The 24733-nt window shown below is 37.9% G+C and overlaps 1 protein-coding gene across 7 annotated transcripts in view; it reads right to left on the bottom strand.

The window, feature by feature from the left end:
• The window catches only part of DMD (dystrophin), a 1342375-nt gene that overhangs the window by 695829 nt on the left and 621813 nt on the right, over positions 1-24733 (bottom strand). For all 7 annotated transcript variants that reach the window (XM_087938163.1, XM_087938162.1, XM_087938165.1 and 4 more), the window contains exon 44: positions 10-185. In XM_087938163.1, coding sequence (XP_087794289.1) covers positions 10-185 — 176 coding nt within the window. The remainder of the gene's footprint in view (positions 1-9; positions 186-24733) is intronic.

The raw sequence follows: 24733 nt of genomic DNA, 5'->3' as shown, positions 1-24733 counted from the left end.
TTACCCTACCTCTTTTTTCTCTCTGCCAATTGCCTGCAGACTTCCTTCCATTGGGAATTCAAACCGTCCAATTGTTCTCTTAAAATGCTGGCATCTGTTGCTGATGATTGCTGAATAATCTTATCTCCATCTATGTTCAAATTTCTGACAACAGTTTGCTGCCTCTCAATATCATCCTGAAGATCCTGCAAGGTATCGAATAGTCTAATTAAACAAGAAAGCAATCTCCTTATCCTTCATTACAAATAAAAAATGCTGTGAGAGATGTAGTTACAGTAAGTATACATAATATAATCTCTTTTTTTTGGTCTTTAAATACCAAATTTATCAACAGTGATAGTTTTTTTTTTACAAGCATGAATTATTTTTAGATATGTTTCCCTTATGATTTTTGGCACACTATAGAAGATTACATAGAAAAGATTTAAAATATATATATATATAAAATACAAAACATCAACTAATCTGTTGGGAATTTGAAAGTGATTTATATTCCACCACATGGCACATACATGCAGATAAAACACACTTATAGGTCAGTATAGCAATCAGCATTTTAAAACTGTGTCTATAGATCATTTGCACAAGTTTTTGTTTTAACGCTGCCTTAAATGACCTTATAAGCCCATATATTGCTCCACATATTTGAACAATTTAAAACAGATTTATTTTATTTTTGATTTTGAACAATTAAAACTAATTTAGTTTCAACACAAGTTGCTAAATTATACTATTGATAAGATTAGCTCTAACTGTGGCCTGCACTGAGTTATCATACTCTCATCTGATAGATCTGATAATAGTTATAAATTATCTTACCAATCATTATATTAGTCAATGATATAAATATTATTTAATTGTGATGGAAAATATTTTAAAGAGGATAATAGCATTCATGGGTGATAAAAAATACAAGATGGTGGTAGCATCAATATAATTGAAGCCAAACTTCTTTGTTCATGTACACAGTACTGATCCATACACAAAAGCAATACGTTTTCAATCATGCTGGTGTGAAATCATAAGATTTCAAAACTTACCTTTAGCTTAGAATTCAACAAAGTTGAATTTTACACAGGCTAATATATATAAAAATATAGCATAATACTCTTGTTCAATACTCAATGGCAAATCATAATGCTATTACTATCTATGACAATTAATCCAGATGTAATACTTATGATTTCTAATTTAGATCTTAATGAATTTTGATATAAATTTAAACTAACTTGATTGTATTTCTGAAAAAAATATGTTTATAACAATTGCCCAATCACAAACTACTAGCAATAATTGAATTATAACACTATCACATTCTGTGAACATTCACCTAGATTCTAAATATTCTGCTAACAGAACAACTCTACATTCATTCCCTCATTTGTCCTTAGGTTATTGTTTGGAATCATGTGCTAAAATAAGGATACTATAAGATTTTATTGGTGGTATGATGTTATTATATTATTACATTTTATTTGCATATTATTGACTTCAGTTTTTGAGGTTAAAAAGATATAAATTTATATATGTATAAAATGTATGAGAGAGGGGGAGAGGGAGAGGGAGAGGGAGTTTTTTATTTTATTTTTTGCCATTACCAGCTGTGGATTCTCCAGCATGGGTTTCTCCAGCGTGCTTGCTATCGGCTGCCATAGAAATGGGGAGGGGAATGTGAGCATTTGGAATGGGGAAGTGAGCTGGTATGTAGCAGTCCCATGAGAACTGGGAGGTTTGTACTCATGAATTATGGCACTGCTGAGTGGAGTTGTTTATACTCTATCAAGACCGACCATCCTGAGACTCCAGATGCATAAAATACCTGAAGAAAAGCTTTACCACAATATCATACTGGATGTTGATTGGACTCCTAGTGCTGGACCCTGGGGGGATGGATTTGTGGTGACTTTCAATGTGTAACCTTTGCACATTTTGAATCAGATCTTGCCTTGCTTTTGCTGCTATCATTTCAAACTTAGTAAAAGAACCTTTTTTCCAATTCAATGGAGTTGGGGGTTTTCTTTCTTGAGTTTTGAATGGAGGCAGGCCTGACAGCCATACATACATATATATCTCCGGCTGGACTTCTATCATTGTCAGAGTGTGGTCCGCAACCACCGTAGCTTGGTTCCAAGCCACCTTGGAGGGGTGGCGAAGAAAGGGGGACTGCCCTACATCTCTCCTCCCTGACACAGAAAACCCCCTCATCCAAAGATGAGCTGCAGCAGTAACTAAAATGACTGCCATGAAGATGGGGACAGTCTGAAGACCTAAGACTGTGCAGGAGCAAAGAGACGGTGAATGGTGTGCGAACTGGGTGAAAATATCATTGTTTATAATATCATAGTTGCTTTTTTTGAAGTTATAATTGTGGATTCCATCATTGTGATGATTTTTGTGTGGACGGATGTTGAGACAAAAGTCAATCGTGTTGTGGTCACTGTTGGAAAAGGGTTATTTATTTTGTATTCCATAAATTGAATTCAAACTATTGCAGAAGATGAGATCGAGGCAGTTGTTAAGTCTAGTGTTGTTGATTACTAGTTTTTCTAGTCCCAGATTTGTTACTGCATTGTAGAAGGCTGCATGTATGGGTTCAGTTATACATTCGTTAAGGGTCCAGTTAATATGAGGTAGATTGAAGTCCCCAAGAAAGATAAAAGCATATGGGCAGGATGCTGCCCATGTTAGCAGTGTATTTAGCTTGTTTGCATGTTCGATGTCAGATATTATTTGTGGAATTATTTGAAGGGATAGTAATTGTTTGTGGCTGTGGTTTGGTGGTTATTTTTAGTTGTAGTTGTGATTGTAGTTGAGGTACTGGTTGTGGTTGTTGTGGGATTTGATTTTGAACTGATAGGTACTCATTTATCTGTGCTGTATTTTTTTTTTCAAGAGAGATTAGGCTTGCTTGTATAGTTGTTTGAAAACATGTTGGTAAGCGTTCTTTTATTGTGTGAATAACTGATTCTATGCTTTCAACTCTGTCAGGTAGGGGACTCAGTTTGTTTTGCTTAGGAGAACATGATGGACATAGATAAAAGAATGTATCTGAATTTTTAACCATATCAGCTAGGTTTTTGTTTGTGTTTAAGCAGGCAGGGTAGGCTAGATTGTCGCATAGGCGGCATTTGATGTAAATTTCACTTTCATTGATGGTTTCAAGACATCTGAAACATGTGCAGGAGTCTGGGAGGTCATTGGTAGATATATTTTTCTTTTGTTTTGGTTTGGAGTTTTTGGCTGGCATGGTCAATGGCAATAATACACTAAACAATTACAATAGCTAGTTAATGTGATAGGTAGACTGTTACTTAATGAATTTTGGTAATTAATAAATGTTAATTGATATGTTAGAGAACAAATGAAAAGTAAGGTTATTTATTACTAAAATCAATCAATCAATCTATTATTCAAATCACTAATCAAATAATTTTGCTAAGCAACAGCCTAATTAATTACAGTAATTACTAAACACACTGGTCAATTAAATTCACTAAATCATTGATTTTTCTAATCAGATATTCAGGAATTACACAATATGCCCTAAACACTCAATCATATTAATAAATAAAAACAATAAATCAATTAATCATTTGATAAAATTAATTACTTTAAAGAAATTGATTTGGAGATATCATTATCTAATCTTTGATATAGGTCTTGAAGTAGAAAGTTATAAGTTTTGAGATAATGAAAGTAATGAAGTGGTATTGAGAGTCAGTAAGTAAAGGGTTATTGCTTTGCTTAGCTGTTGCTGATATCTGAGAATAGATTTGTAACCCCTAATAAACTGGCAGGAGGCCTCTTTTCCTGGGTTGGAGAAACAGCAGTTTCTCTTTCCTCTTGAAAACAATCAGTGAGCAAGGGTTTACACTCTCTTTCTTGTTTTGTAGATTGAGTTTTTGAGATAGTAAAGATGCAAAGATGCTAAAGGGAGGGATCTCTGGCCCCTTCTTCAGCAAAGATAAACAGAACAATTCACAGGGAGGCAACAGGAAACTTTTTTTTCCCCTTGATGAATGGGATTTCTGGGCCTCTCCTAGTTAATTTAAATATACTTTCAAAATTTGTTGCTTTAAGAGAAAGAGGCACATAGATAGTGTTGCATTGGCATTTCGAACAGTTTATATTTTTACTATGTAGACTCAGATTTGTATTGAGCATTCCAAAGGTTCCTCTGCTGGGAGTAAAATACGGAGGGGATCCCAAAGCCCTGGAATTCTTCCTAGCTCAAGTCTGGAATCTCATGCAGGAATATGGGGAGGATTTTGCTTCTGAGGCAGCCAAAGTGAGATGTGACACCATGGCCCTGGAAGGGACCTCAGCAGAGTGGATTACCCTTCACAACAATGATGCCCGCCAGATGAAGGATTACAACCAGTTTATGATGGCGCTTCGCACAAGGTTTGAGGATCCTAGCTGAATGCAAGACTAGGATCACAATGAAGACCGTAAACCAGGGGCAGAGGTCAGTGGCTGAGTACACCCAGGAGTTTTGCGAGTTGGCCTCCACATGCATGGCTGGTCCCCAGAGGCCCTGATGCAATGCTACAAAGATGGGCTTAATGATGACATCTATCAGAGCTGCCAGTAGAGGCTGAGACCTTCAATGCTGGTATGTGTTGGCAGCTGAGGTGGAAATTGATTTAGCTAGAGACTGGCACCATAGAAGCCACAGCTGGAGGAAGCCCTTTGCCCCAAAAGAGGCCCTGAGAGCTGCCAAATGCAGGCCAGCAGATCCACGGCGTGCTTCAGGTTTGGAAGGAGGGGCACCGAGCAGCTGCTTGCCTCACTAAGCCAACAACTGCTGGAGGCAGGAAGCCCAAGAAGCAGTCAGCAAAGTACTGCAAAAAAGTGCTGAAAGGGGTGGAGGTCATTGAGTTTGCCCCTCCTGGCAAGAAGGAGCTGGGAGCTTCAACTACCCAAGAGGAGAGTGAGACTGACTTGGACAAGCCCCCCTGGTAAGTCAGCATGTGGCCCCCATGACCATCCCAGTGGAGCTGCAGGTGCCCTCATCTGGCACCCAGGGGAAGATGCTAACCCTTTGGGACTCTAGGTGCACAAGATGCATGATAAGCCCTGAAGTGGTAAAAAAACTGGGTGACGATGCACAACTAGTCCAATTCATTGGAGACAATTTGGAGGAAGAGGCATCAGAATGGTTCACCCAGCTCAATGATGAAGGTGCTCCTGAATTAAACAATGTAGATGTCTTCCTAAGAGAGCTCCAGTCACATTTTGAGGATTCTTCCCAAGCACAAGAAGCAGAAGCAGAAATAATCATCAGGCAGAAGGGTAGACCCGCCAAAGAACTAGAGTTTGAGTTCAGATGCCTGGCCACTAATCTCAGACATTGGTCTCACTATTTCCAAGAAAGCCTGGATGAGGAGTTGTTAAAAATCTGCCTTTGCCATGGGCTGCCTGAGGATAGAATCTATGAGTGGTACCAGATGGCTATAGCAATGTGACAATGCACTCAGACAGCACTGAAAAAGCAATGCTGAGAGACAACCCAAAAGGCAATTCACACAACCCTCAGCTTCATGCCAAGGGGAAGGATGTCAAACAGCAGCCCTCCCAACTTCCATGAAATGTTTCCATTGTAGGCAGCAAGGGCATCGAGCATCAGAGTGCTTAGCACCAACCCCAGTACCTCAAGTGAGAGCATCCATTCCCCCTAAAGGGAAAAGGGCACAGAGAAAACCTCCTGAGAAAGGCAAATTTGTGTGCCAAGCCATCGAGGTATAGAAACTAAACCATTAACTACCTGCATTTGATTCCAACAAGTGGATGGATCCATGATAAGGGGATGTCCAACTATGCAAGTCATCAAAAAAGTAAAACTAACCATAGGGAAGCACTGTGAAAGAATCCGGTTTATAGTAGTCCCAAAAATGACCCAATCAGTAATCCTGGGTCTTGACTTGCTAGACAAATGGTGCCCAAATATAAGATGAGAGGATGGCTATAGGAGAATTAAATTAGCACTCGGTCCTGAGAAACCTCCCAAACAAGATAACAGCCAAATTGACAGCCCAGAACTACAGGGGAGTCAGGAGAACCAAACAGTAACATTGGCTGATCAGCCCCCAGGGATTCCTAAAATCCCAATCCAGTACCATGATCTGGCTCAAGTCTTCAGTAAGGAGGAATGCAATGTGCTACCCCTCACCCCATCACAACACTGACTGTGCAATAGAGTTTATAGAAGGGGCAAAATTACTAAAACCAAAAATGTACTCCATGACCCCTAAGGAAATGAAAGAGCTACTGGACTATGTAGACACAAACCTAGCCAGAGGTTTCATCCAATCTGCAAAGTCCAGAGTGGCTTCCCCCGTGCTATTTTTTTTAAAAAAAGATGGGGATACATTTATGTGTGGACTTTAAAGGATTAAATTGTATGAGTATTCACAACACATACTCACTACTGCTCATGAAAGGCATGTTAGGACACTTAGCAAAAGGGGAAGAGTTTACCAAATTAGATCTCTGAGAAATGTATTACCGAATCCACATCAGAGAAGGAGATGAGTGGAAACCTGCTTTCAATAGCCCCTTAGGCAGTTTTCAGTTCAGAGTAATGCCATTGGATTACAAGGAGCCCCAGGGGTTTTCATGCAGCTCATAAATGAAGTCTTACATCAATATCTGGATAAAAGGTCCTGGTTTATTTGATTGACATTCGTATTTACAATGAAACTTTAGAAGAACACATCAAGTTAGTGAGAAAAGTATTTAAAAGAGTGTTAGATGCAAAGCTGTATGTGAAACTATCCAAATGTGAAATGTAAAGGGTCATTAGATTATCTTGGCTACCGCATTTCAAATCAGGGGATAGAAATGGATCCAGCAAAGTGAAAGCTGTCCTGGATTGGCAACCCCCAAAGAATTTTAAACAGCTGCAAAGCTTCCTGGGATTTGTGAACTTCTACTGGCAATTTATCCCCTCATTTGCAGAAATTGCATTACAGATAACAGAACTATTGAAAATGGGAGGGGGCAACCAAGGCAAAACCTGGACAATCCCTTAAATGGACTCTAGAATGCCAAAAAGTTTTTGAATTGTTAAAAAGGCATTTCACACAGGAACCCATTCTAAAACACCCTGACCCAGCATTGCCTTTTCTAGTGCAAGCCGACGCTAGCGACATAGCAGTGGCAGCTTTTCTACTCCAGAAAAATGAAAAAAGAGATCTGAAACCTTGTGCTTATACATCCAAAAACCTCACAGACACTGAAATAAAATGGGTTGTATGGGAGAAAGATGCTTATGCAGATTGTTGGGCTTTACTAACTTGGAGACAGTTTTTAGAGGGCAGCAACATTCCATTCAAAGTGTGGACAGACCACAAAAACTTAGAAGCTTTAAAAACACCCAGGAAACTCTCTCCTGAACAAGTTAGATGGGCTCAATACTTCAAAAGATTCAGTTTCCAATTGAAGTACCTCCTGCAGGGGGGGGGGGATCTACTAGCAGATGCACTGTCTAGGAAGCCCCAATTTGCCAGTAAGTGAGAAGAAGTATTTCATCCAATTATTCCACCATCCCCTCAAGAGACAGTTCAAGTAATCACGCGGGCACAAGCTCAAACCCCACAAAATCAAAGACAAATTAGAAATGACCAGGAAGTTGCAAAATGAATTAACAGCAGATAATTGGTATCAAGAAAATAAGGATATATTAACTATACAGGAGGGTGTAGCATGGAAGGGGTCTAAACTATATGTCCCCAAAACTTTATGTCTTCATGCACTTCAGAAAAGTCATGACTCAAAGCAAGCAGGACATTGGATATTTAAAAACCCCACACATGGTCAGATGTCAGTTTTGGTGGCCAAAAATGAAGCAAGACATTTAGGATTATGTAAAGATTTGTGCCATTTGTGCCACAATGAAAACCAGACCAGGAAAACCTCCAGAATTACTACAATCTGTAGCAGAACCATCCCGGCCCTGGGAGGAGATAGGAATGGATTTTATAGTAGATTTACTTGAGAATGGGGGGAACACAGACAGTTGGACTGTAGTGGATTTATTTTCCAAACAAGCTTATTTTGTTCCATGTCCAGGACTACCATCAGGCAGGAAATAATCCAAAATATTTGTCAATCATATATATAGATTGCATGGAGTACCTTGCAGAATCATTTCAGATAGAGGGGTTCAGTTTACTGCAAATTTCTGGAGGGAATTTATAAAAGCAATTGGATCCTCTCAAAGTCGATGCACACAGAAATCAATGGACTTTCCGGAAAAACTAATCAAATTATTGGACAGTAATTAAGATGTTATGTAAATTATCAACAAACCAACTGGGCTGATTTGCTGCCGTTTGCTTATAACAATGCTGTGCATAGCAGTACTGGGCTAACTCCTTTCCCAATTAATACTGAGATGGAGTTTGTTCCCTGAATTGCCAAGGGACATCCGCCCCCCGCAATCCATATCAGTAGCTAAATGGATGGACGCAATTAAGGAGTCTTGGGAAAAAACAAAAAAGGCTTTAAATAAGGCAGCACAAATCCACAAGATGCAAGTTGACAAACATTGTTTGCAGCAGCCACAGTTTAAAGTGGGGGATAAAGTTTATTTGTCAACTAAATATTTAAAGTTACATTTACCTTCTAGAAAATTAAGCCCAAAATTCATAGGGCTTTTTCAGATAATAAAAGTAATAAACTCAGTAACTATGAAATTTAATCTCCCTAGGTTATTGGGAAAAGTACATCCCGTGTTTCATAGTAGTTTGTTAAAGCCGTTTGTTGTTTCTTCATTGAGGCCAGCACAATGTGTAACTCCGAAGCCTTTGCTCATTGCAGGGCATGAACATTATGAGGTTAAGAAAATTTTGGACTCTAGGTTTTTCAGGGGGAAGTTACAATATCTAATTTATTGGAAAGGCTAACCAATTTCACAAGCAACTTGGGTAAATAGCTGGAAAGTTAATGCTGATAGACTGGTGGGAAAATTCCATGAAAAATGTCCACACAAGCCCAAGGTGAATCCTGTGGGTGACAGAGGAGGTTAAAATGTGCATTGTATGATTGTGTCTAACCTAATTCCAATCTTTCTGTATTCTGTGTCATTGCAGGAGTTTCCTTTCAAATGAGGGAGGGCAGCCTGTCAAGCCTGAAATTGACATATGTGTAGTCATTTTATTTAGCCTTATTATATATTCCTTTTCTTTCTTTCTCTTTGCTGGTTATGGAGGGAAGGGTTTTGGGCTTGCTACATTCCTAAGGTGGGAGGAGTGGAGATAGAAAGAGTTGTTTAGGCTAGGTGGTTCTTCCCATGGAAACATGAGCTGACCATGCTGAGCCCTTGAGGTGGAGATTTATGACACCAGGCAATGGTGTCTTCTATTGGAGAATGTGACTTTGGGGGGCTGTTTCTAACTTCCAATATTATGTGGTGTAATTCCATGTCAGATCTGGAATTATAACAGACTTTGCCAATTTGATGCTTTTCTAAATAAAAGAAATTATTACGGGAGATGGACTTTGCTCTTTTCTTTTTAAATTGATTTCATCACCTGGAAACCTGACACCTGTCTTCATGGCAGCCATTTTGGTTGCTGCTCTAGGTCATCTTTGGATGAGGGGGCTTTTCAAGCCAGGGAGGAGAGGCCTGGCTCTCGTCTACCTGCCAGGCAGTCCCCCTTTGTTCATCACCCCTCCAAGGTGGTTCTGGCCTTGATTGGAGCGGTCCAGGTTGAGCTCGTAATGGGGCTGCAGTGGTCACAGACCTCACTCCAAAGGCGACAGAAGTTCAGCCGGAAGTCCCATTGCACTTTTTTCTTATTGCTGTCTGTTAATGATCTACTTCATTATTAGTACAATGAAAAATTGTTTTCATTAGTTGTGCAGAAATAGGGCCCATAAATATAGATATCAAATAGACCTTTATGAATTTCAGGTACCTAAATAGATTCTTTAGAAAACTCAGCTCTTTCAGGTCTTTACAGAGGAGGTGTTGAATAATTACCGGTTGTAACAATGTCCCCTGCCCCCTTCAATCCTGTTTCTATGCAACAAATATGTATGGGTGACCATGCATATCTGAGTGATTGAAATCATTAGAGCTTTTTTGCAAGTTTAACTTGCAAATTAAGTAAAAATGTTTGTCTTAAACATTTGAAGTTACAGATAATGAAGAAAAACATCATCATCTTGAAAATAAAGGAACGAATGATAATGAAATACTGGGACATTCAGGCAGAGGAGACAAATTTAAAACTATTATTATAATACATTTAATTAAAGCATTTGGGTAGGCAAATCGATAAAGTACATGCTGTATGTATGAATGAATGTCTGCCCATGTATGTATCTAGCTAGCATATATGCCTGAGATAACTGCTACCTGAGGTAAGGCTATTTCCAGGATGAAATGTTATATGGTATCACTGTGGAAAGTAGCAAAACAGTCAATAACATTGGCTTACAACTGTGTACAACTTAAGGTGCTGTTTATTACCTTTAAAGCACTACATGGCACAGAACCAGGTTACTTGCAGGACTGCTCGTCTCTAAGGTTATCTGCCTGTCTTACTGGGTTAGTAGGATGGGTGCATTCCGGGTTCTGTCCAGGGGTGGGATTCAACCGGTGTTACTACCGGTTCAGTGATTATGTTTTGCGCACTTAGATCCACAGTAAAAACAATGATGGGTTTAACATAAACCTCAAAGAAAACATTCATCATTTGTCTTTGAAATTATGTGATATCATTTAAAGATTAAAGTGAAGTGCAACTGTATGATAATAACACACATTCCAGTTTTACTACACAAATCCAGGTCAATATATTTCCATTTTGCTATTGAATCAGTGCCTGGTCAACTAGATTATGAGGTCCAAGAATCTGAAAATCAGTGTGGAATAAACAAGTGCCATTTATGGGTCATTGATCTATCCAGGTGAACCACGTTCACCTTTTCTAGAAGAAGATAGATCTTTCTAACAATTAAAATAGTAGCTTCCTGGTACTACTAGCCGTTTTTGTTATTTGACTTGAAGCTTCTTTTTCCAAACTATAATTGCTGAATCATTATAGCCTCACTTAGAATAGAGATTGTATTGCTTCAGTAATATTTTGCTATGTTCTGAAGTTCCCCCTCTGGTCTGGTTTCCAGCAGGGGGCGCCCAGCTGCAACCTGATTGGCCAGTAGTTTGATAGCCGACTATATAAGGAGCTGTCAAACAGACCAACAGCTGTTGCCTCACAGCTGAGTGGTTTATTTGCTGTTAGCATGCAAATTCAATAAAGCCTGAGCAACCAATTTAGCCACCTCGCCTCATTCTGTTGTGTGTTCATTCCCAATACGAAGCACTGGAGACGAAGGTGGGATTTCCACCCTTGAGGCATTAGGCGAGCTTGAAGTCCTCCTGTGGGGCAACCAAAAGAGCTGATCACTGTGGCAGAGAGAGCCAAACAAGCCAGAAGAGCATACAAAAAGAGTAAAGTCACACTGAGGGAGCTCGATAAAGTCCACCAGTCACATGCCTAAGGATCAAGGGTTCTGTGAAGCTGTTCAGAATGGCAGCGTTAAATTCATTCGTGCCATTTGATGCATCCACAGAGACTTGGGAGTCATATATTGAGTGTTTTGACTGTTTCCTAGTAGCAAACGATCTGATGGATTTGACAGGCAGCCAGTGAAGGGCACTGTTTCTAAATTTCTGTGGCAAACAAATGTTTGACACAGCCAGAGCTCTGTTAGCACCTCAGCCCCTGAATTCTGTCACCTGGGAGGCGTTAATGGCAAAGCTTAAGAACCATTATGCTCCCACTCCCTCATGAATTGCCCAAAGGCACGCATTTCACCGGCACGAGCAAGCTAAGCGGGAAACTGTTAATCAGTGTATGGCGGGTCTCCGAACAGCTGTTCTCCATTGTGAGTTTAAGGAGCTGGATGATGTCTTGCTGGATCGGTTAGTCTGTGGGTTAAAAGACCTCCAAATCCTGTGCAGACTACTAGCAAAGCCTGACCTGATGCTACAATCAGCATTGGACGAAGCCTGCGCTTTGGAGCTATCCAACAAGTCAATGGTAGAGATTCATGGCGCAAGCAGCCCAGCTTCAGGGAGAAAAACCTTAGCTGTCCACCAAGAAGAGGCTACAGAGAAAGACCTTGATCTACCAGGGGATGATGACATCCACTGGCTGAAGACTGTGTCAGGTAATCCACAAAAACAGCCCAGGCACAATCCTGCATAGGGTGCGGAGGTAACCATCTGCGAGCAGCCTGCAGATTTCAAACTGCAAACTGTCAGTGCTGTGGGAAGAGAGGCCATTTAGCTAGGAAATGCAGAGCTATCCTGCCGGATGACAGAGTCCAGGCAAAACAAGGGCAAATGAAGGGGACCCCTAGAAATGTTCCTAAGTTGGGGGAAGGGTGTTTCACCATCCAAAGGGATAATTGCCACATCAACCCCAGAGTAGTGCAAACAAACTTATCACTAAATAATTTTTTTTTCTTTCAGTGAAAATTGAGGGACAGGATTGTCAAATGGAGGTTGACACAGGATCTTCTTTGTCATTGGTCAGTTGGAGCACAATCAAAAGTTTGGTGCCCAAAATGGCAAAGAAAAGATTAAGACCCTGTTCTCTCACATTAAGAGACTATCAAGGGAATACAATTCCCATTTTGGGTCCCACTAAAGTGACAGTAATTTTCAAACAATTCAAAGGCTGTCTCCCACTAATAGTTGTGGAAAGGGCATTGCCAAGCTTACTGGACCTTGACTGGTTCGAATCCCTAGGTCTGGCCATAAGTAGAGTGCATGCCACAAATGGACAAAGCACTGACACCATAGACGCACTGACAAAGGAATTTGCTAGTGTTTTTGACAGTGACCTAGGTAAATATACAGGGAAACCTATTTCGCTGAATTTAGACCCTAAAGTTATGCCTAGGAGATTGAAAACCAGGTGAGTGCCCTTTGCACTCTGCCCAAAAATCAGTGCTGAACTCAATAAGCTTATATCACTAGGGGTATTAGAGCCAATAGATCACGCTCCCTGGGAGACCCCAATTGTCACGCCACTCAAGGCTGACAGATCAGTCAGGGTATGCACTGGCTATAAGGCAACCCTGAATTTGGCATTACAGCAAAGCGTGTACCCAGTGCCTGTGGTGCAACAACTGTTACATTCACTGGGTAACGGAAAAATTTTTTTGCAAAGCTTGACAGGGCTCAAGCGTATCAACAGCTGCCAGTGCACTCAGCCACTGCAGAAGCCCAAGCTATACTAACACATAGAGGAGCATTTAGATGCAATAGGCTACAATTTGGCATTAATGCGCCCCTGGGATATTCCAGTCCCTAATGGAATGACTCTTACAAGGCATCCCTGAAGTCGTTCCATACTTTGACGACATTATTGTATCAGCTAGAGATGAAAAGTCACTTTTAGACAGCCTAAGGGAAGTTTTTAAGAGATTCTAGACAACAGGTTTGAAACTAAAAAAGAGTAAATGCCATTTGGGCATACGTAAGGTGGAGTTCCTGGGGTTCCTGATCAATGCGATGGAATTCATCCCACGACAGCTAAGGTCCAGGCCATAAAAAAAGCTCCCACTCCAAACAACAAAACTGAACTGCAGGCTTTCCTAGGCCTCCTGAATTTCTATGCCATTTTCATTCCTCACAAGGCATCAGTAGCTGAACCCCTACACAGACTTTAGACAAAAAAAATCTCCTTGAGTTTGGGGCAAGAAAGAGGCTAGCTCTTTTAAGGCTGTGAAAGACTTGTTAACTTCAGACTCTGTTCTCATACAGTTCAACTAATGTTTAGAATTAGAATTAGAAGAACTTTATTGTCATTGTACAAGTACAACGAAACTGTGGATGCACCCTCAGCAGGTGCCCGATTCCAGCTGCAGCAGAGGACCAGGAGACTGAGGAATCCATCCTCCTCATTGACCGTCACCAGGACTTCCTACTGACTGCTGCAGACATTGCTGTCCATTCAGCTAAAGATGGACTCTTAAGGCAAATTCTAGACTGGGTGAAAAGGGGATGGCCACAAGGGTCTGTGCCTGCTGATTGTCGTCCTTTCAAAATAAGGCAACAAGAGCTGTCTTGCAGAAAGGGTTGTTTACTATGGGGGAGTAGAGTGATAAGTCCCTCATCATTACAAAAGCTTGTACTGGAGGCATTCCACAAGGGTCACCCAGGCATCGTTCATATGAAGTCCTTAGGCCGAAGTTATGTGTGGTGGCCAGGGATGGACCAGGCAATATCTGAATGGTGTCAGGGTGTCAGCAGTGTCAGGAAACTAGGCTATTACCCACAAAAGCCCCAGTAAGAGAGTGGGAAGCCCCAGAGGTCCATGGTCATGCCTGCACATTGATTTCATGGGGCCCTTCCAAGGCCAGACCTTTCTCATCTTAGTAGACCCTTTCTCCAAGTGGGTTGAGGTAGTTTTAATGACCTCTACAACATCTGAAGCTGTTAGCTTAGCTTTACAAAAGGTGTTCGCCACCCATGGGCTTCCCAATCTAATTGTATCACATAATGGGCCACAATTTACTTCAAGAAGTTTCGAGCTGTTTCTCATTAGTTTAGGCATAAGACATGCATTAATTGCTCCTTTCAATCCCTCTAGTAATGGTATGGCAGAACGAGGGGTAAGATCTGCAAAAGAGGCTCTAGTAAAGATGGACCCAGGGCCATGGACAACTAGAGTAGCCCAGTATCTGCTAATTCAGCATTCTACCCCATGTCCATCCACAAATCATAGCCCAGTAGAATTATTAATGGGCCGAAGACTTAGAACAGTTTTAGATAGGCTGCATCCTGCCTATACACCAGACAAGCCCCTTGACTCGCATAGCAACACCAGGGAGTTTGATGTGGGGGACCAGGTATTCGTTAGGAACTACACTGATAATCCCCTGTGGCTACCAGTGCCCATAACTAGCATAACCGGGCCATGTTTGTACATTGTGAAGTTCAAGGATGGCGGGACCTAGAGGCGCTACATTAATCAACTAAGGGGGCAAGGGAACCTGAGGGCAGGAGCTGTATTAACTAGGAAGAATGATGAGTTCTCAGAAACTGACACAAGACCATCTGCACCAACAACACGCCAGCAGCCACACTCACCAGAGAGGCCATGGGTTGAGAAATCACCAGTTGTCCAAGTGCAGAAGTCGGAGGTTCTGGTCGAACAGGTTCCAGCCGAAGAGGTTCCCACCGTGTCCAACGAGCGTCCATGCGCTGTTGAGGTGGGAAGGAGTGCTATGTTCTGAAGTTCCCCCTCTGGTCCAGTTTCCAGCAGGGGGTGCCCAGCTGCAACCTGATTGGCTGGTAGTTTGACAGCCGACTATATAAGGAGCTGTCAAACAGGGCTGTTTGCCAAGCTGTGAGGCAACAAGCTGTTGCCTCACAGCTGAGTGGTTTATTCACTGTTAGCGTGCGAATTCAACCAATTTAGCCACCTCACCTCATTCAGTTGTGCGTTCGTTCCCAATACGAAGCAATTTTCAATGGCTCTTTGTGTCTGGTTGAACTCAAAGATGTGGGTATTGGACTATACAACAGTTCCCTTTTGAGATGGATAGATGGGAAGGAACAACTTTTTCCATATATTCCTATCCATTTTTTCTCAGATTATTTTTGAAGGAATTATTTCTGATGACCTTCTGGAGCAGTTAAGGTACTATGAGTAATTGATTTAATGTCTTCCCCAGTGAGGTATATCTGACACTAGTTTTATTTTAACTTTTGTTAGTTTTCTATTATTTTAATCCCTGGAAGCTATTTAACTATCTGGGTGCCTTTATTTAATTGTTTAAAAAAAATATTGGTAGTTTTACTGTAAAGTACCCTTAGAAAACTAGAAAAATAGAAGTAGCACGGTCTTTCTCCAGCATTCCTCTGTGACTGATGGTTACCTAGGTAACCTAACATTTGATTGGATGTGTTACTGGGTTATTTGTAATTTATAATGATGTGCAAATGGTGAGAATGTATTGATAATGTGTATATGAGAAGAGGATCTGGGAGGATATTCTTGGTCCTGATTCTTGCTGTTATTTAGATAGAACTGTTAGCAATCCACATTCACATTTGTCAAATGGCCTTTAGAAGTAAAGAGAATAATTTTCACACACTGAAATATATAAACACAAATAAAGGTTGTTCCAGAAATGAAAGTGAGAGAAAAGATAGACAAAGAAACAAACTGTTGGGGGCGGGTAATAGTTTTAACCAGTGGGATTAGATATTCTTTTGGGAGATAAAAGTCTTGAACAAATTAAATTGTGTAAAGCGTGATATGACTTTCTGTATCATATGGCCACAGGTACTAGTTATAATTGAAGACTGTATATCCTAAAAGAGAAAAATGCCACCATTTAAAACAACAATTGTTATTCATTTGTCTGCACTTTTAGTAAAAGAGCAACAAGAATATACAATGTCAGTTATACAAAGTCAATTTGAGAACTGACATCAACTATTATTCATTGCATTGACTACTGAGCATCTATAGGAACTAAAAATAAATAGCCAGAGGATTACCATTCATCCATTCAAAGTTGACACTGAACATTTAATAGTAGTCAGTAACTATTGTTATGGCACACTGCCAGAGAGATTTAGCCATTAAAAATGCTAAGCTATTACAGTTTGCAATTCTAATCACACAAATGTATACTAGTATGTTAGAACTGATTAATACTATGATCCTAAGTATGCATCCTTAAACGTAAGACACACCAAATCAACTGAGATCATTTATTTAAAAAATGTGTTTTACATTAGAATATGTTGAGGAGAGCTTAAGAAGAAAAGTGTCATGCTTATTAGGTAAGTAGTAACATTTAATAAAGGACAATACTTAAAATTTCACAGTAGTTTTGCTTGTTAATATTCAGATGAATAAAAATAATTTTAGTTCATTTTTAATTTGCCATAATTCAGGAGATATAATAGTCCAATTTAATGATCCACTTTATTATTAGCTATTATTTGAAAGGATATCAGGAATAAATGTTTGCTATTTTGCAGTTAGTCTCGAATGCTTAAATAAGCTTGTGCTTCCAACTCTTAAGAATGGAATTTAAGGTATGAAGGAATTTAAGATATATTACTGCCTATATATAGTTAGTCAACTATTCAGGTTGCTTTGGACATAGGAATAAATACACAGCTCAAAGATGCTATAAGAATGTCATAGTCCTTGATGTTTGGTGAAAAACTCCCAATTAAACCTACAGAAGGCAACATGATTTACATTCATATTTAATCCTGTAGAAGGGAAAGATTGTATGTTGTGCTGTGCAAAGACTTAACGAATGTAGTATTTCAGGAGAGTTGGTAAGAGGAAGAATAGAAACAGTCTAATGCATGACAAACATCCTCTAAATAGTAGTTAATAAACTGCTGAGATTAGCCAGCAACATCTAAAGAATCCTAACTCAAATGAAAAAAAAAACCTCTTGAGGTGACATAACAGGGAAAAGTACTCTTCTCATTTCTGCTTGTTGTTGTCTGCATGTTTGGCAATAAGGCAGTATGGGTAAGCCTAGCATCTCAAAGAGAGGACTTCCAAAATTGTGTCAAGTGTTTTTCTTAAAAATGTGACTAGTTTGCAATAATTTATTGAGTTTTTCATAGGATACATATGTCTGCCAAATTTCAAATTAATTGGAATCCAAAAAGTCTCAAAGATAAATATTGCTTAATCAAGACATAGTGACCTAAAGTTGCACATTAGTGTGATATAGTGGATAATGCATTGCATTAATACAAGGAAAACTTACTCAGTGAGTTTGAGCTAGTCATTCATTTTTGGCCCAAATATTTCACAGTTTCTTTTTCTAAAATATTTTTATTTTTTATTAATATAAATAGAAAGAGCAACATATTCAAAATCCAAATAAACAGTGTGTTGTCTGGTTACAATTCTTTTGAGGAATAGTAATTGTAGTAATAATAATAGTATTCTCTGGTAATAATCTTATAATAGCAGTGCTTTTCCCTCATAACATTGATACATATTATTAGTACTAATCAAAATTAATTAAAATTAATAAGTTACAGTGATCAACCCTAGTATTAAAATTAATCTTTCTCTTGTAGTTTTTGAGGTTCTAACTCCTGTTTCTCTGGTTTAACCATTGATAAAATAGATCCCATACTTCAAAATATTCAGTATCTTCCTTTTCTTTAATTTCAAATGTTAATTTATTTATTTCAGCACATTCTAAAAAAAATTGTTATTATCTTTTCTTCTGTGGGAATCTCCTCACCCCTCCAATGTTGTGTGAACACTATTGTGGCTGCTGTTAATACAAGTTTTCCTGGGACTATTATTGCTGGAAGTTTACAAGGAAGTCTTATTAGAAGCTAAAATACCCAAATCCTGGATGGAAGCAAATATCACTCTCATACAAAAAGAAGATGCAGACTTATCACAGATCAAAACTACAGATCCATCTCACTTCTAAATATGGACTATAAAATCTATACATCAATAATAGCTGAAAGGAGGGCGGAGCTGGCATTGTGACGATATGGCATGCGATCTTGGAGGTCTGAGATTGCTGCCGATATCTTTGCTCCTGGATGGTCCAATTGGATCTAAACCATCCCGAAGAGATAGTGAATGTAAAGAGCACATCCTGTCAATCCCAGGGATACCACAAAATCCCTGGTAGATCCAGGAGAAGCTCTTTTTGCCAGAGGCAAAGAGGCAGCCATTAAAGCTGCTGAAGTTGGGACAACTCCGAAATGAAAGAGAATGGAAAGAGAAAGTGTGCCTGTTTGGTGAGAACTTTTTCTTTATTTTAAGATTTGAAAGGACACCCTAAGGAAAAGAAGGAATCTGTAAAAGTTTTGACAGAAGTGATTAAGTGGCGATTTTAAACAGGAATCTCAAAGTAATATTTTTTTTTCTCATTGCTGGATTTTCTACACATGATTTTATATTTTGAAACTGGACTGGGTTTTTTTTCTTCTTTTACCTATTCTTTCTTTCCTTTTTGACTTTATAATATTCTAGGCTAGAGACTCCTTTTTAGTCACCTTTTTGAATATCTTTTTCCCTTTTTAATTAATTTTTATTATATTTTGTTTGGAAAAGGAGGGGCAAAGTGAAAGCAAAAGAAACTTTGCAACACTGCCAACTAGAGGATTGGAAATATTCTATTTCTTTTTCTTGACCAGACAAAGCTGAGAAAGAACTGAGACTTCTTTTCAAGGACATTGCTATTTGATAAGACAGAGGGAAGAGCACGGGAGAGTATTATTGCAGGTGCTCTTCTGGGTTTCTATCAACAGCTGGAGTCTGGTGTTAAAGCTTATAGAAAAAAAAGGTGATAAGACTCTGGAGAAGAGAGTTATAAATTTTAATAAAAGCCTTCGATAATCAAACAAGGTGCAGTGTCCTCTTTTTATTTTTTTTAAGCTGCGCTATTTCTTACTTTAACAAACTCCCTCCTTACAAGTTTACTTTTCATAATAGCTATTTGGATTTTTGGCCTTTTGGAACTTGATTTTTGTCTTTTGAAGTCAAACTTTTACGTTTGCATTTTATTTTAAAGGGAAACCTTTAGTATTAATGATTTCCTTCCTTTTCTTTTTAAGGGAGTAGTCTCTTTTCTTTTTTCTCTCTCCCTCCCTTGTATTTTTTTCTTATTTACCTTCCATATTGTTTTTTTTTTGTGTGGCTTTCTTTTTTTTTCTTATGCATCCTTTTATACCTGAGACCTCTTAATTGGATTAAGTGTTGAAGAACCTGAAGAACTTTTCTTTTCTCCTTTTTAGTTTTTTACTTTTTACTTTTCTGCATTTTTCAGGATTTAACATTTTTTTCTTTTTTGTGTGTGTTTATGGTCTTTTCTTCCATTTTTGAGTTTTTACTGCTATCTAGCCAATCAATTGGATTAAGGTATACAAGAACCTGAATTATTATTATTATTATTATTATTATTATTATTATTATTATTATTATTATTATTATCGCTACTATTTGGTTTCTTTTTTCCTACTATTTTTATTTGGAATTGCAATTGGTTATTTCACAAGTGCATTAAGGTCGAAAAGAACCTGAAGATTTTGAATTGTCCAAAATGAGTAGGAAACTAACAGCCCCTGGTTCCTCAACTTCTACTTCTTCCTCTTCACCATCTGGAGAACAATGTTCAAAACAGACAATGTTACGGCAAGAAAAAGAACAGGAAAAAGAGACCCTGCAGATGATTATGCAAGGAATTCAAAATATTCAAAAAAGAACAGAGAATATTGAAAAGAGAACAGAGAATATTGAACAAAGAACAGGGAAAACTGATGAAAAGGTGGAGAACATTCAACAAATGATGATGAAGTATGATGAGAGATTCCAAAAAATTGAAGAAGATAAACAAAGAGATAAGAAGATTGGAGATATTGATAGCAGATTAACTGTGGTTGAACAAGATAAAAGTGGGGTGCTGGACAGATGGGAGATGGACAGATCAGAATTTTATCTCAGATTCCAAAACATAGAGGAAGAAAAGGGACAAAACCTAGCTGAGATAATGATAGAAATTTTGGCTGAAGCTTTGGAAATAACTAAAGAGAAGATGATGGATGGAATAGATGAGGTTTATCTTCATAAGATATGCAATTAGAAATAGCTTACCAAGAGAAGTCCACATCAGATTTACAAAGAAAGCCATTAAAATGGAAATATTGCAAGTGGCAAGAGAGAAAACATTGAAATATAAAGACAAGGAGATTGTGGTCATGAAACAAGTACCCAGAAGAGTGAGAGAGTTGAGAAGAGAATACCGATTTCTGACCAAAATGCTACTTAAAAAAGAGGTGAATTATAGATGGCTGATTCCAGAAGGTTTAATGTTCACATGGCAAGAACAGAGACATAGAATTGACTCAATTGAGAAAGCTGAATCATTTTACACAGAATTTTTTGGAGGGAAAGAGGAAGAGACAGAAAAAGAAATCTCACTAACTGAATTCCAAGAGGACTGCCAAATGGCGACTGAAAATGAAGAAGGTGCAGTAGGTGGAAAGGTGGAAGCCAAAGAACAACGTGAACCAAGATCTACGAGAGCTGCTAAACCTAACTACAAAATATAACCATGAAAGAGAAAAAACTGATTACAATTAATATAAATGGACTTAACTCAGCTGTTAAAATAAGGAAAACTTTCCATAAATTAGAGAAATTAAAATTTGATATAATTTGCCTACAAGAAGTACATATCAAAAAGCAACATGAACAATTGCTGATACAGCCAAAATTAGGGAAAATATTTACTTCTTTGACACAATGCAAAAAAGAGGAGTGGTTTTATACATTAAAGATATTATCCCAGCGAAATTGATCTATACTGATGAAGATGGAAGAATACTAATGGTGGAAATAATGGACAATAATATGAAAACACTCCTGATTGCAATCTATGCCCTGAATGACAATCAAGAAGAATTTTATAAAAGATTACATATGAAAATAATTGAACTGGACTATGCTAATATAGCCATGATGGGAGATTTTAATGCAATTGTAAATAATAAACTGCAGATAATATACAGCACAGAAAACAACCAAGCAAAACAGAAAGACTCTCCCTAAATCTTTTTTTAAAATGGTAGATGAAATAAACTTAAAAGATACATGGAGAGAAAGAAATGCTAAAACTAAACAATACACCTTCTACTCAAATAGACATTTATCATGGTCCAGAATAGATATGATATGGATGTCAACAGAATTGTTAGCTAATATTCAAGAAATAAATATTGAAACAAGTACTTGGGCAGATCACAATCCAATGACAATTAAATGGAAAGGATAAAGAAGAAGATCTAGATGGACGTTAAGTAATACTATATTAAAGGAAAAAGACTTCACACAGTGGATGGAGAAAGAACTGGCTTTCTTCTTGAGAGAAAACAAAAAAGAAGATACATCAATGCAGAACGTATGGGATACAATGAAGGCATATGCCAGAGGCTTGACAATAGACTATACGAGGAAAAGAAATACCATGAAAAGACTAGCCTCTAAGATATTAGAGGATGAGTATAAAGGACTTGAAAAAGAGTTACAGAAAATGCCACAGAAAAAGGACATTAAGTTAAAAATGGATATAATTAAACATAAAATGGGTCTAATAGAAAAAGAATTAGCACAGAAAATCAGAGGTGCTAAACAGAACTACTTTGAAGATGCAAATAAACCAGGTAGATGGTTAGCATATAAATTGAGAAAGGAGAAAGAATCAAGGAAAATATTGCAATTAATAGATGGCCAAGGCCAAGTTTGCTATGATAGTAAAGAGAAGAAGGAAATCATACGAGACTACTATGGGAAACTATACACACAAGAGAATATTGGTGAGGAAAGAGTTAAACAGTATTTACAGAATGCTAATTTACCCCAGATACCTCAAGAGATTGAAACAATGTTAGAAAGTAATATAACAATGATGGAGTTAACTGAAGCACTTAAGAAGCAAAATAATGGAAAGGCACCAGGCCCAGATGGACTTCTGGCAGAATTTTATAAAACACTACAAGAATCATTGAACCTTCCATTGCTAGAAGTTATGAATGAAGTTATGTTAAAGAAGAAGATACCTAAATCATGGTCAGAAGCTTATCCCACTTGTCCCAAAAGAGGAGGCCGATCCATTACAAATCAAGAACTATAGACCTATTTCCTTACTAAACGCAGATTATAAAATGTTTGCTTCAATATTGGCAGAAAGACTTAAAAAATACTTAAACAATTTTATCCATCCTGATCAAAATGGATTTCTGCCAAAGAGACAAATTAAAGATAATATGAGAGTAATCTTGGACACCTTGGAATACTACGAGGCACACCCTGAAAAACAAATGGCTTTGATATTTCTAGATGCACAGAAGGCACTTGATAATGTGAATTGGCGATTCATGTTATTACAGCTGGAACAGATGGGCTTTGCTAAAAAATTTATTCAAACAATATCATAAACAAACGGCAAAGGTGATGATAGAGGGAGAACTGACAGACTCTATTAATATAAGAAAAGGAACAAGACAAGGGTGCCCACTATCACCTCTGTTGTTTGTGTTAACCTTGGAAGTGCTAAACAGAAATATTCGAGAAGAAAAGGATATAAAAGGGATGAAAATTAAAAAGGAAGAATTTAAGTTGCAAGCATTCGCAGATAATCTGGTTTTCGTTTTAGGAGACCCACTAGAAACAGCATCAAAATTGATAGAAAAGATAGAGGCATATGGAAAGGTGGCTGGTTTGAAAATAAATAAAGATCTTGACAAAGAATATGCTCTCAAGACAAAAGGAAGAACTGGCAGATCTATTGAAAATTCAGGTCACAAATAAGATCAAGTACTTGGGGATACATTTGACAGCAAGATGCAGTCCACTAAAAGAGAATAATTATATCAAGCTTAAGCAGCAGATAGCATTAGATTTGGCGAAATGGGAAAATTTACAACTGTCATTAATAGGGAGAACATCAACAATCGAGATGAATATATTACCCAGAATTTTATATTTGTTTCAAACAATTCCAATTAGGCTTGGAAAAGATTACTTTGAAGATTTAAATAAAATTATGTTGAAATATATAAGGCAAGGTAAGAAAGTGAGAATAAAGTTAAAACTTTTGCAAGATGCCAGAATAAGAGGAGGATTTGGTTTGCCTAATTGGGAGTTGTATTACCAAGTTACAAATTTGATGTGGGTTAAGGAATGGATAACATTAAGAAATACTAGATTGTTGACATTAGAAGGACATGATCTGTTGTTGGGGTGGCGTGCTTTTTTATGGTATAAAGGAACTAAAACACAGGGGTATTTTAGAAGACATTATATACAGGAGTCTCTGTGGTAAAACTGGGAGAAGACTAAAAGACAATGTTATTTGAAAATTCCAGTCTGGCTATCGACTATTGAATCATTTTCTTATCCTATAATATATAAAAAGGAACAAACAGTAAGATATGGTGAAATATTGAATGAAAGGGGTGAACTTAAATCTATACAAAAATTAGAGAATCAAGGTATAAAGATGAATTGGTTTTCATATGCACAAATACATTCGAGGTATGATAAAGACTCTAAAACAGAAGGTTTCTGTGATAAACTGACTGATTTCAATAAGATTTTGACAGGTACTGATGAAAAGGTGATTAAAAATTGTATGGATATTTATTAGAAATTAAACTAGAAGAAGAACAAGTTAAAGAAACAATGATTGCTTGGGGGAAGAATTTTGGATATGGGATTGATCTAGAGAAATGGCAAAAATTGTGGTCTCAAAATTATTAAATGACAATGTCAACAGCATATAAAGAAAATTTGTATAAGATGTTTTACAGGTGGCATTTTCCCCCAACAAGAATAGCAAGAACGTTCAAGAACAAATCTGGAAAATGTTGGAAATGTCATCAGACATCTGGCTCACATTACCATATGTGGTGGACTTGTGCGGATGCTAAAAAATATTGGACTAAAATCCACACGTGGTTGGAAAAAATGACAAAAAAGCATATAGACTTGAAACGAGAGATATTTTTATTGGGAATTTTACCTGAAATATATCGTAAAGAACTGAAATACCTGATTGTAAATGTATTAACAGCGGCTAGTATTTGCTAAAAACTGGAAAAATGAGAAAATACCATCACAGGAGGAAATTGTTAAGAAAATATTGGAATGTGCTGAAATGAGTAGATTGACATTTGAAATCAAAGGTA

This window comes from Pseudonaja textilis, chromosome 8 (assembly GCF_049901715.1).
Source record: "Pseudonaja textilis isolate UNSWEBS1 chromosome 8, rPseTex1.2, whole genome shotgun sequence".
Taxonomy (NCBI): domain Eukaryota; kingdom Metazoa; phylum Chordata; class Lepidosauria; order Squamata; family Elapidae; genus Pseudonaja; species Pseudonaja textilis.
The sequence above is the reverse complement of the archived record's forward strand: the minus strand, read 5'-3'. Positions and strand labels throughout refer to the sequence as shown.